The sequence below is a fragment of the Monodon monoceros genome, unplaced genomic scaffold, assembly GCF_005190385.1.
Source record: "Monodon monoceros isolate NGI ecotype Baffin Bay Population unplaced genomic scaffold, NGI_Narwhal_1 Super_Scaffold_4, whole genome shotgun sequence".
Lineage (NCBI taxonomy): Eukaryota > Metazoa > Chordata > Mammalia > Artiodactyla > Monodontidae > Monodon > Monodon monoceros.
The window spans coordinates 45,739,469-45,753,217 of NW_021703781.1; the positions used below are offsets into that span (position 1 = coordinate 45,739,469).

General features: G+C 46.7%; 1 protein-coding gene across 2 annotated transcripts in view; it reads right to left on the reverse strand.

Moving 5' to 3' along the window:
- LIPA (lipase A, lysosomal acid type) overlaps nucleotides 1-13,749 on the reverse strand; it is a 101,179-nt gene that overhangs the window by 14,348 nt on the left and 73,082 nt on the right. For both annotated transcript variants that reach the window (XM_029245248.1, XM_029245247.1), the window contains exon 4: nucleotides 115-313. In XM_029245248.1, the coding sequence (XP_029101081.1) occupies nucleotides 115-313 (199 nt within the window). The remainder of the gene's footprint in view (nucleotides 1-114; nucleotides 314-13,749) is intronic.

A 13,749-nucleotide genomic window follows, 5' to 3' on the forward strand; every position in this document is an offset into this window, starting at 1 on the left:
AAACCATTAGTTTCCCATCATATGATCTTGAGTTTCCTGTCTATTTGCCTCCCCAGTGTCTATGTTGAGGGTACCAAGGAAAAAGACCCCCCGTCATAATCAATTCAAAGATACCTGAAGGCCCAGAACTCATCTTGGTCTATGGAGAGGGTCTTGTGTTTCCGAGACCAGGTGTTTCCCCTGCTGTTCCCCATCCACACATCAAAACCCGCGTCTGCCAGAATGAAGCCCAGGCTGGTGTTGGGCAGGTTTGTGACCCAGTTACTGGAATCTGCCAGCAAGCCATGCTGCAGGAACACAACTGGTTTGGGACCTGGAAAGCAATCATGTTTAGGAGTTAGCAGCACTAAGCTTCAAAACAAACATGATATCTTGCTAATCAGAAAAGTCACAAAAGATCACAAAGCAAATAATGAAACAGAAACAAGACTGAGGTAGCATTATCATTCCGTGGTAACTGTACTATATGTACTTGTGTGAAGGGCGCTTGGGAGCTGTACGTTTTCCTTGGGCACATTAAGACACTTCTCACACACCCAAGGTGCTCTGGGGCTGGGCCATGAGGAAGAAGACTGGACCTTAAAAGACCAGGAAGTCAGGCTAAGCAAGAAAAGACCTTGGCAACATATGGGGAGCAGTGGGGCAGGACTGCCTTGTTCCAAGAGGCGCTGCTGCTGGTCACCAGTCAGAGAGAAGGAGCGTGGGCACTGCGGTGGCCCCTGCTGGGGAAAGGAGAGTTAGAGCAAGGCAGAAGGAGAGCACGATGGGGGCCAGATTCCTTGTGCTGGTTCCAACCTGTGCCTCTTCAGACACTTAGTGAAACCTGAGGCTGTGCAGCCAACTTCACAGGGCAGAGTCCTGAGAAAGGAGGACGGGTTTCAGTGGGGGTGGGAGAACCGAGGAGGGGACAGCAGGATAGAGAGTGGGGCAGCCAGACCAGGACTGAGCTGAAAGGGGGGTCAGGTGCCAGTTTTCAGGGACCAGGAGTCAGCTGCCTACCTTTTCTTTCTTTTTTTTTTTCTTTAACATCTTTATTGGAGTATAATTGCTTTACAATGTCGTGTTACTTTCTGCTGTATCACAAAGTTAGTTTCAGCTATACGTATACATATATCCCCACATCCCCTCCCTCTTGCATCTCCCTCCCACCCTCCCTATCCCACCCGTCTAGGTGGTCACAAAGCACAGAGCTGATCTCCCTGTGCTAGGTGGCTGCTTCCCACTAGCTACCTGTTTTACATTTGGGAGTGTATATATGTCCGTGCCACTCTCTCACTTCGTCCCAGCTTACCCTTCCCCCTCCCCATGTCCTCAAGTCCATTCTCTACATCTGCGTCTTTATTCCTGTCCTGCCCCTAGGTTCTTCAGAACCATTTTTTTTTTTTAGATGCCATATATATGTGTTAGCACACGGTATTTGTTTTTCTCTGCCTACCTTTTCTTGATGGGGAATATTTCAAATTCCCCTGAAATCTCTCTGCACTTCCCTCCCTAACCCCATAGAAGGCTTCAAGGGAGAAATTTAGGAGTTGGCAAGTTGAAGATATACCAGGAAACTCTTTAGGCATCACCAACAAATAACTTCTGGATTCCCACAGGCAATTAGGAGCCACTGACACTTTCCCAGGAGGTGAGCGTAAAGCCCAGGAAAGTGCAGGCAGCCAACTCAGGCATGTGCCCACCATGCATGTGTGCCCACCATGCATGTGTGCCCACCATGCACGTGTGCCAATTATGGTGGCTGAGGGGCTTCCAACAATACCTGCAAATACCCCCACTGCAGCCCGTACCTACCATTCACCCCTGCACGAGGCTTAAAACATTCCCAGACCCCTCGCCCTACACTCCATTGAAGGGTTTCCCAAAGTTCCTATATTTTCCCTGTACATTGAACTTCCATGGACTTGGCTTTGCCTAAAACAACCACTACTGCAATCCAGGTTATAAAGAGTCTCTGTTTAATAGAAAAAGAAACAAAGAAAATATGTTTAATTACTTTGGAATTTAAATAAACTGTTTACATTAAAGGGTAATCTGTGGACATCCATTAACTCCATGCCACAATCAGCTGGGTATCTACAAAATGAAAGTAACTGCACAAGGACAAAGAGAACACACCTACACACACACACACACACACACACACGGGCGCGCACGTGCACAACCAGACCATGCAGACCCCAGGGTGACAGCAAAGCCATCCAGTGTGTGTCGGGCGAGGGGGTGGTGGAGAAAACTCAGTGATTTGTTAAGACACCTGTCATGGGGGAAGGGAGCGGATCGAAGTCACTTGTTTTTCTAATTCTCTTCTTGTTTGTTGGGATTCCCCCATCCCTCACTACAAGCTGAATATGAAAGCTCAATGAACAGATAGAAAAGATGGCACCAGGTAGGAAGAAAATAGTGAATCTGTTCTTGAAAAGCCAGGTGTTTTCAAATCTGGAGGATCCGGGCCAAGAGATGCAAAGCATATGGCAGACCCCACGGCTTTCTCGTGGGAAATGCCAGCAGGGGAGGAAAGGGGCTGGCATGGAAAGGCACATGGCTGAGAAATGGCACCTCAGCAACCTCAGGCCTCTCAGCTGTGTCCTACTCATTCATCTGAAGAGTTTTTACTGAGAATTCTACTGTATAATAAGCAGTGCACTAGAAGTTAAAAGAAATCGAGTGATTCAAAACACACGTTACATCTTGTATAAACCTGTCCTGGTACCTACCATGTGTTAGTCACTGTGTTAGATTCAGGGACACGAAAGTGGGTAAGCCATGCTCCCTCCCCCACGGAGCTCCATTCTAGTGAAGGAGACAGACACACGATTACCTTCTAGCCCAGTGTGGAAAAGGTCAGACCACCACGCAGGAAAGCCCAGAGGAAAGAGAAAAGTACTCAGCCAGGGGAGTAATATTCGAGCCGGTTCTTAAGTAAGAGACAGACTGCCCCACAAAGGGTTTGGGTGAAGAAACGGCAGCCTGGATTGGCAGAGAACTGGCACTGCAGCCCAGGCCTCAGCCAGATGGGACCCCAGAGTGTACTGTAAAATGTAAACGCTCCCTACAGGAGTCTGATGCACAGGCAGCTCGGGGAACCGCTGGTAGGGCATGGTGCCTTGTCTGACCTGGGCATAGAGGGGATATGAAGGACTTCCTTCAGGGGTGCACATCCTTGCAGGTGTGGCCAGCTCCCTTTCCTCCCAGAACAAAAGGGGCCTCTAAGGAGGAAGCTGCAGAGGATACAACCCACTGGGCTTCCCATGCCCGTGATTCCATTAGACATGATGGGCCACCAACAAAGAGAAAATGTTAACAAAACCCATCCTGAGATGGAAAATGGGTGCTAAACTGCTTGTCCCTTCCCTCTGGCATTTAGCGAATGCAAAAGGGCAGCAGAATAGACAAGGGCACTGTGACGGGCCTACCCACATGTCTGCCAGCTTCTCCCACCTGCTCCTAAGAGGGCGGGAGTGGGGAGAAAGGAAGGCATTATGTCATCTTTCCCATCCCGCCACCAATCAAGGATTTAAGGATTTGCAGGAAAAAGAAGTTTCTCTCTAGGAGGGTTAAACCTACTGCCATTCACACCTTCCAGTGAATTACTTTAATCAGATTTCTTTTCATCCTGCTGAGAGAAGCTGATTGAATTAACAGCTAGCTATATTATTATGCACCCCTGTGCTCTAAGGCACTGTGCTGAAAATCCTATGAAGTTAGTACTATCTCCATTTAACAGAACAAGAAATTGTGGCTAACAGAAGTCAAGTAATTTGCACAAGATTGGATAAGAGCTAAAAAGTGGGGGAGCTGGGATTCGAATCTACATAAGTCTAATGCCAGGGTCCATGCTCTTAGCGGTTTTGCTACGGGAAAGGCTAACAACAGAGAGTCATTCTACAATGTACAGCTATGGGAAAGGCTAACAACAGAGAGTCATTCCACAACATACAGAGGCCCTCAGGGAATGACAAGCCAAAGACAGAAAGCTATTTTGGAGGGAGTTGGACCAAGTGCTTGGAAGAAAGGAATCTCTAGTAGATGGATGGAGGAGACAGAGAACAGGAGGCCAGGCCACGATATGCAACCTTGCCCGCTCAGGCAATTCTTCCAAGGACCAGCCTAGCCCACACACTCCAGCACCTGCAGCCTGGTCTGTCTTTGAGCAACAAACCAACAGGTCAGGACAAGGGCTGCATTCCTGCTGTGCCCTGCAATTAGCTTGTCCAAACTGGCTGTACGAGGGCTGGGGGCTGAGGGAAAGGCCTAAAAGTACCTTGGCTCAGAGAGGGCAAGTGAATTCTTCACAGTCACCTACGTAGTTAGCACAGAGCCAGCAAAGAAATGCAGCCCGGTGACAGGCCGCCACGGCGCTGCCTGCCTGATGGGGCCAAACATGGGTGGAAGCCGGAAGGGGATTACTCAGCCTCCAAAAATGAATCTGCTGAGCCCACAGCCTCACAAGAGGAAGATGACCGGGTGCACGGGGAAGTTCCTCCTACCTCCCAAGCACTGGCCTTCTCTACCAGGGCAGTGTCTGGACAGGCCTCCAACTTGCTCAAAAATGGTGTGAGAAATCAGCTGAGGTCCAACAAAGAACCAAAAGAAGGAGGAAGAGAGGAGGAGATCACAAAGATCAGCGCGTTGGCATGAAACAGACTTTGGTTCTTACTGGATATGTAACGCTTTAGAATTTACTCAATCTCTCTGGAGTATCGATGTCCTTTTCTAAAGTGGGGATGGTACAATGGCTGATAAGTAATAGTGACTCACAATAATAATAAATGTACAAATGTAATAAATCATTACTAGAACACAAACTCTGTGAAGAAAGACAACATGAAGTGGCATTCTTTAGCCGAGAAAAGGCTAATGGCAAAAGGAACTTGGCAGACGTGATTAAGGATCTTGAGATGGGGTAGCATCTGGGATTATCCGGTGTGCCCAGCGTAATCACAAGGCTCCTTCTAAGAGGGTCAGAGTCAGAGAGAGACTGGAAAATGCTACCCTACTGGCTTTGAAGATGGAGGATGGGGCCAGAAGCCGAGGAATGTGGGCAGCGTCCAGATGCTGGAAAAGGCAAGTGAATGGATCTTCCCCAAGTGCCTCCAAAAGGCAGCCCTACGAACACCTTGATCTTAGGACTTCTGGCCTCCAGAAGAGTAAGGTAATAAATTTATGCTGTTTTCAGCCACTAAGTTTGTGGTAGTTTGTTACACCAGCAGTAGGAAACTAATACAGTTGGGGACGAGTTTTCACCCCCATTTTTCAGATAAGGACTCTGAGGCACAGTGTGGCTAAGTAACCTGTGCAGAGTTGCACAGCCACCAATCCCAAACCAGGACTCAGAGACGGGCAGGATGTCTCCTGGGCCTGAAGAAGAGAGAGACCTGGCTGCTTGCTAGATTGGCAGGAGCCTCCATGACCTAAAATCTTCTAGAAAAGCTTAGAAGACGGGCTGTAAGTGGCATAAGGGCCCCCCATCTCCTTCTGCAAAGGCAGGTTCTAGACAAAATGGCAACAAGGACCTGGCTTATGGTGCACACGCATCCCTGGCACCCCATACTGAGTAATGCAAAGTCGGGATCACCCCTCACTTTAGACCTCCCTGCAGCCATCCATGGGACCGGACAAAGCCAAAGTCCAAGGGCTGGTTCAACCACGCCAAAGATAGGTTGTCGATCACCCAAAGAGCCAGGGCCCTGGGGACTTCCTGAATCTGCCCTGACTACTTAAGACAAACTCTAGCCAGCACTGTGGCATCTGGTGGATTTGTTGTTATTGTTACTATTCATCAGTAACAGCTACCCATCATGCACCACGTTTCACATGGATTATACTGTTGCAAAGAGAGCTGTTAAGATCCACCCCCATGTTACAGGTGATGCCTGGAGAGAGAGGTTAGGTAACCTGCTCTGAAACAATCACCTAAGCAGTGAGCCAGAAGTGAAACCCAAGCCAGCCACATTCTAAAGTCCTTGCTTGTAACCACTACTCTAAAGAAAACTTCATTCAAAAATAAAGAGGTAGGGGACAGGGGGAGTGCTTATAAATATTCCGTTTGTACGTGGCCACTTCAAATCAAGCCAAGCACTATTTCCTAAAAGTGGCTACATATCAAAATCATCTGGGGGCACTTCATGCACATTTCTGCCCTTGGTTCTGATTTAGGGAATCAGGAAGTCCAGAGATGGAGCCTGGAAATATTTATTTTCAGCAAGCTCCCTCAGCTCTTCTGATGTAGCCCATCCATAGCTGTGTTCAAAGTGGATTCATTAAAAGGGGAGCGTCCAGTCCTCTGCTGCACCAGGCTGGCCCAGAGAAGAGGCCAACCAGACGCGAAGATCCCGGGTCCAGCATCCAAGCGGCCCCTAAAGGTAGTTCTAGGGCCTCCTACTCCAGAATAATCAAGAGCAGACTTTTATTTATCCACAACAGGGGACGACTGGGTGAATTTTTGTAGTCTAATTCTAATTTGAAGAATTGGCCTCAAAGACAGCCCAAAACACTGTCAACAAATAACATTAGTGGGAAGGCTCGGCCACACCACCTTATATTCACTGGAGGGAGAAATAAGGAGAGGCTTATCTCCAAAGCACTCATCACCAGGAACTGAAGCAATGGAAGCTGGTATGCAGGTTATCTAAATCAAGCACTTTGCATGCTGTCCCTTGATCAGAGACGTTGCTGCAGTGCTAAGAGCCCAAGGGGCAGACATGCCATCACAAGCCATGGGAATCCTGCCTTTACTACCAACCACCAGCTACTTTATAATAAGCAAGTTAATTAACCTCTGTAACCTTGGTTTCCTCCTCTGTTAACAGGGGGTAATAAGAGCCCTTACATCCAAGAGCTGTGTGACAAGTCACGTGACAGTTCACAGAGTGCAGCACATGGCCCACCACAGGAAGCGTTCAGAAAGGCATGCAGACCTTGCCACTGCCCAGATCACTGCACTCACATTTCATAGTCACCCTGCTGGAAAGGGGGTGACCCTCGGCAGAAGGAAACACAATAGTGCCGTGATTACAGAGCAGGGAAGAAAAACACCCCATCCTCAGGATGCCATTCGCCCCACCAGCCGCAGCGGTGGTCACTTTGATCGCTAAGCAACAAGAAGGCAGCAATCGGTCCGTCTCATTCACTGCAGCCTCCGTGGCACCCAATGCTGAGTCTGCCACGTGGTGCTCGCTCCAGGCAAATTTGATGAATAAAAGCAATAATGAAGGAATAAAGGAAGGAAAGAAATAAAAAAACACCCAACAGCACATATTCACACACACAGAGATACCCACCCCACATATACCATGTGCGCTTTCCAGGGCACTGCCTTAATTAGAGTTTACTGTGTACCCAGGATGGCACTACGCCATTTATGTTATCCTTCCTACGTTACAGACAGGGACCCTGAGGCATAGAAAAAAGAAATGATTTGCCCAAGGATGTAAATACAATTAGTATATGGTGGAACCGGGAACCATGTGATTACGTGACACCAAAGTGCTTGTTATCTCCATGCCAAACTGCCTTTCTGCTTCCCCTGCCCTTCTCTGCTACCACAGCCTGCCTTCAAACAGAGGTACGGTGCCTCTGAGCTCAGGAGGATCCTTAATTCAACGTGCTCTTGGGCAAGGAACATTAGAAGGTGCGGATGCTTTGGTCAACCCAGTCCCCAGGAGGACCAGGACTGTAGACGCAGGTAGACCGAAGCCTCGGGCCGGAGAGATTATCGAGTAATCAGAAAAGGTTTGGGCTCTCCGAGAGCTCATGGTCTAGTGGGGAGGACCGAGGTTATAAGCATCACCCCTGACAGAACACGCTATTATTTATTGTCTTACCTGTCTTAACTGCTATGAAGGAAACACACAAAGAGCTATGAGAATACGTGGCCAGGGGTCAGCCTGAGCAGGTGTGAGAGCTGGGGAACTCCTCCCTGAAGCGACATCGAGGTTAGGCAGCAGGCAGGGAGGGAGTACTGGAGGAGGGAGGGGTGCCGGGCACAGCGCTCTCTTCCTTTCCACTCTGACTCTTAGCCCCAGCTCCAACCTGCCAATACGAGACAAGCTGTGCTGTGCAGCTGACGCTGCCTCGTGATGCTCTGTTACGCAGAGGGTCTGAATACAGTCCCCTGCCCAGTGCGCCATCAAGGTCCAAGTGAGCCTGGGAGTGAGCTCAGGGAGCTAGAGTCAATAAGCCCGGGCACTGACTAATGGCCCTACGTCTGTCCAGTGCCACTGGGAGGAGAGGAATTACATCCCAGCTGATCAAGGCCTCTGTTTAGCTTGTTAGAGCAGTGCGTTTAGGAAATGGTTTCCTTAGGAACCACGTACAAGGGAAGAACAGAAAACCCAGAAATTGGTCAGAAACCTAAAACGTATAATCAAAACAAAGGTTTTTTTTTTTAAACCATAGCCTGATGGTCTTTCCCCCCGAAACCTAACTCACAAGCCACGTTGTGAATTTTCAATTATGACTCAAAAAGTTCAACGGGCAACCCCACGGCAAAGTTCAAAAACCCTGTTTCTGCACGAAGGCAATTACTCACACTCCAGAATGCACTTCACTCACCAGACGATCAGACACATACTGCTTTTCAGACATAAATGTTCCACGGTTGGTGCTTTTTTTGATGATTGCTTTATTTTACAGTTTATTTCCTAGTTAGGCAGAAGTAAGTCGGCCTCGCTGTTACTGTTGCTATTTTATGTATTTTAGGCAAGGCCTTTCTCTATTTCTTTGTTTTAACCAACTAAAATAAATACGCTGACTATCATAGGATCAAGTTGCTCAATACTTACTACATAAGGCCGCACACTCCAGTTCAAAGAACACTGAACCCGGAGTCAAACTGGCTGGGCCACTAACTTTTGACCTAAAGCAAATCCCCTTCCCTCTTTGAACCTAACAGTCACGCCCAGTAAAATGAGAGTGTTGCTCTAGAACCTGGGTTCCCAAACCCAAGGATTTTCCCTTGGAATCCACTAGAGAGTTATGTTAAAAATGCAAGTTCGGGCCTCTCTGGTGGCGTAGTGGTTGACAGTCCGCCTGCCGATGCAGGGGACACGGGTTCGTGCCCTGGTCTGGGAAGATCCCACATGCTACGGAGCGGCTGGGCCCGTGAGCCATGGCCGCTGAGCCTGAGTGTCCGGAGCCTGTGCTCCACAATGGGAGGGGCCACAACAGTGAGAGGCCCGCGTACCGCAAAAAAAAAAAAAGCAAGTTCTCCAAACTGCCGGCCCAGGCAGGACTCTGAGATCCTTCTAGTGCCAGCATCCCGTGACTTTCTGAAATAAGGCTGAGCAGATTAAAATATAACCACTTCCCTATAAAGGATGGATTTCTGAATTTCAATTCCCTTATTGGAGCTAGTGCAAAGTAGGGGTAACTCAACACTTGATAGAGAAGTTTGCTTAACATTGAGAAACAGCCCACATACACTCCACAGGTCACTAAGTTTTCTAAATACACATTTCAAGCTTCCTAATTAGTAGAGGTCTGACCAGACAGACAAAGGATTGCCTAAATCAGGGAATTCTTTAAAACAGTGTGGAACTGGTACAAAAACAGGCATATGGATCAATGGAACAGAATAGAGAGCCCAAAAATAAACCCACACACCTATGGTCAATCTCTGACAAAGGAGGCAAGATTATAAAATGGGAAAAAGACAGTCTCTTCAGCAAGTGGTATTGGGAAAGCTGGACAGCTGCATGTAAATCGATGAAGTTAGAACACATCCTCACACCATACACAAAAATAAACTCAAAATGGCTTAAAGACTTAAACACAAGACATGACACCATAAAACTCCTAGAAGAGAGCATAGGCAAAACATTCTCTGACATAAATTGTACCACTGTTTTCTTACGTCAGTCTCCCAAGGCAACAGAAGTAAAAACAAAAATAAACAAATGGGACCTAATCAAACTTACAAGCTTTTGCACAGCAAAGGAAACCATAAAAAAATGAAAAGACAACCTACGGAATGGGAGAGAATATTTGCAAATGATGCAACAGACAAAGGCTTAATCTCCAAAATATACAAACAGCTCATACAGCTCAACAACAAAAAAACAAACAACCCAATTGAAAAATGGGCAGAAGACCTTAATAAGACATTTCTCCAAAGAAGACATACAGATGGCCAGTAGGCACATGAAAAGATGCTCAACATCGCTAATTATTAGAGAAATGCAAATCAAAACCACAATGAGGTACCACCTCACACCGGTCAGAATGCCCATCATTAAAAAGTCTACAAATAACAAGTGCTGGAGAGGGTGTGGAGAAAACGGAACCCTCCTACACTCTTGGTGGGAATGTAAATCGGTAGAGCCACTATGGAAAACAGTATGGAGGTTCCTCAGAAAACTAAAAATAGAATTACCATATGACCCAGCAATCCCACTCCTGGGAATATACCCGGACAAAACTATAATTCAAAAAGATACATGCACCCCTATGTTCATAGCGGCACTGTTCACAATAGCCAAAACGTGGAAACAACCTAAATGTCCATCGACAGATGAATGGATAAAGACGACGTGGTACATATATACAATGGAATAAAAAAGAATGAAATAATGCCATTTGCAGCAACATGGATGCAACTAGAGATTATCATACTAAGTGAAGTAAGTCAGAAAGAGGAAGACAAATACTATATGATATCACTTATATGTGGAATCTAAAATATGGCACAAATGAACCTGTCTACAAAACAGAAACAGACTCAAAGACATAGAGAACAGGCTTGTGGTTGCCAAGGGGGAGAAGGGGAGGGAGAGGGATGGACTGGGACTTTGGGGTTGGCAGATGCAAACTATTACATTTAGAATGGATAAACAACAAGGACCTACTGTAGAGCACAGGGAACTATACTCAGTATCTTGTGATAAACCATAATGGAAAAGAATATGAAAAAAGAATGTCTCTATGTGTATAACTGAGTCACTTTGCTGTACAGCAGAGGCTGGCACAACACTGCAAATCAACTCTACTTCAATAAAGAAAATTTTTTTAAATAAAAATAAATCAGGGGATTCTTTACTGAGTCCACACACCCTCTGCATCTTAATATAAAATCTGTGTGTGCACAAGTGTCTATTTTATTTTACTAGAGAGAGGATCCATTGCCTTCATGCACTTCAGAATCCCAATTCTGAAGACTGCCCGATATATCTCTTAATTACGCCACCCACGCGGGCAACCTGGTGCTGCTGGTTGCTGTGAGGAACACAGAGGTGACAAAGACACAGCCTCTGCCTTCAAAGAGTGGTTGCAGGGAGGGATGGCGGGGAGAGAGAAGTACACACGTGAGTTAACCCTGAAGCAGAGGAAGAAAAACACCTCAGGCGGGGTGTTAGCAAGGCATCTGGGAGTTTGGAGGAAGTGTGTCTCCTTCATGCTCGAGCAGCATGGAGAGTTGGCAGTTAAGCTGGGTGGGGCTGGAAGGACAGAAAAAAAAAATGTTTAAAATGTTTTTAGGAATGCATAGAAATAAAGATGGTGGGCAGAGTGAACACCAATCCAGAGGGTTGTGTCACCAGCTGAGGCCCAGGGAGAATTTAGCAAAAGGGAAATAACTCATTTGGATTTCAACATGTGAGAGAGCAGTTCTTTGATATTTATCACAGATACAACTTCAGTTATACCATTTGCAATTTGGCTATGGTGCCAATTTAAACCTGTGCAGTTGATAAATGATAAATGTTTCTTAGATGATGGGTAAACACAGCTGGCAACCAGTGGTTCTCAAGCACTCCTCATAAACCTTGTGAAAGAGGTATTCTATCCCATTCTACAGAGGAAGTCACCGTAGACGTCATAGCCCATAACTGTAATCACCAGTTTGAGGAATCATGAAGTTCTTGCACATATCCATGGTGAACTTCAAAGGTCTACTGTTGTATAAAATGAAGGTGAACAGTAAAGACAACAGCTAGGACAAAATATTAAGGAATGGTGTTATCTTCATTTATGAGGCTCATGAAGATTGCTGAGTGGCAATATCATATAATTATACCTGGGCTCTACGAAGCTTCATCCTGCAAAACTATGTAAGACGGATGAGAACAGGGAGGTTGGCAGAAAGGAGAGCAGTTGGCATGGGTAGAGGAGCCATGTGGCCAAGTCCTGTGATCATAAAAAACTTCCAGTGATCCCCAAGTGAGGCTCTACATACAATCAGAGGGGGTCACTGAGACAGGACTGAAAGATGCTCACCACACAGCTTTTTTTTTTCTTTTTTCCTGCGGTACGCGGGCCTCTCACAGCTGTGGCCTCTCCCGTTGCAGAGCACAGGCTCTGGACGCGCAGGCTCAGTGGCCATGGCTCACGGGCCCAGCCGCTCGGCAGCAATGTGGGATCTTCCCAGACCGGGGCACGAACCTGTGTCCCCGGCATCGGCAGGCAGACTCTCAACCACTGCGCCACCAGGGAAGCCCTCACCACACAGCTTTAAACTAAGGTTCCACAAGGAATGTGGTACCTATAAATAAATAACGGAGGTGACATCGGCAAGATGGCAGAATAGGAGATCCCCAGCTCTAGCCCCCTCACAGAAACTCCAACTTAGCAACTATCCACAGACAAGAATGCCTTTGTTAGCACCCCTGAACCCAGGGGTAAGGTTACAGCATCACAGAAGAACACAAAATCTGAGAAAAACTACATTAAGAAGGGTAAGAGGAATAGCTTCACTTCATCCTTGATAAATGAATAATGTTTTAATGTATCTTGTAATGACTTATAAATGGTACAGATGTATGGCATTATTTTCTTAAAAGCATTAATTTCTTAAAAGATAAGCAGACTGAATTTCCCTATTCCTGTTTTGAAATTCTCTCTCTCTCTCAGGTTCTAAGCTTATTTCAGACGGCCAAGTAAATGGTCACAAGAGCATAAGTTACGATGGTGGCCTGGCGAAGAGAAGAAAGGGCTGAACTGAAGCCATATAACAGGGGAGCCTGGAGAGGACCTGACAGCTCCTCCAGGATGGGAGTCAAGAGTGACTATGCAGTTTCGGGTCTAGGTCCAGGAGGACAAGGGTGTGATTAATAGAGGCGAAGTCAGGAGAGGAAGGGGCATGGATGAGCTGGGTTCCATGTTGGGTGTGAAGGATTGTGTGTATTCTTTTTGTCTATCTGGCTTAAATAAGCCAAATTAGTACCACTGACAACACTGCTCCTGAATGGGAGTGAAGGACAGTGCAGAGCCTCAGCTCCGTGCTCTGCCTTGGACCATGGAAATGCAAACCATCAGAGAAACACCTATGCAGTTTTCAGGAGAATCACAAATTCCTTTAGATAACTAAGTCACTTGTCACAGATTTCCTCCAAAACTCACCTCTGAGCTTAGCTCACAGCAGGTGTTATATACATACCACTGATCCTCTACAGGGAGGCCTCGGCAGAACAGAGGAAAAGGGTGGGGACTTAATGCTATCACCAGACTTAGTTTAGAGTGCATTCAGTCTGTTCCCCATTCTGAAAACCAAGGGTATCCACTGCCCCAATCCACACACCCCTGCCAATAAATGAATGAATACAGAATATAACCCATAGAACCAGAGAGTGATAAAGACTAATGGGGAACTTTGAGATCATCCCAGCCAATCGACTGTTTTTACAGATGAAGAATCCAAGGCCTACAGAGAAGAAAGCACAGAAGTATTTAGGGGCAGGCGGAATTCTCCTGATTCTTCTTCCTACCACCTTAGAGCAAATCAAAAGGATGCTCGGGCTTCCCTGGTGGCGCAGT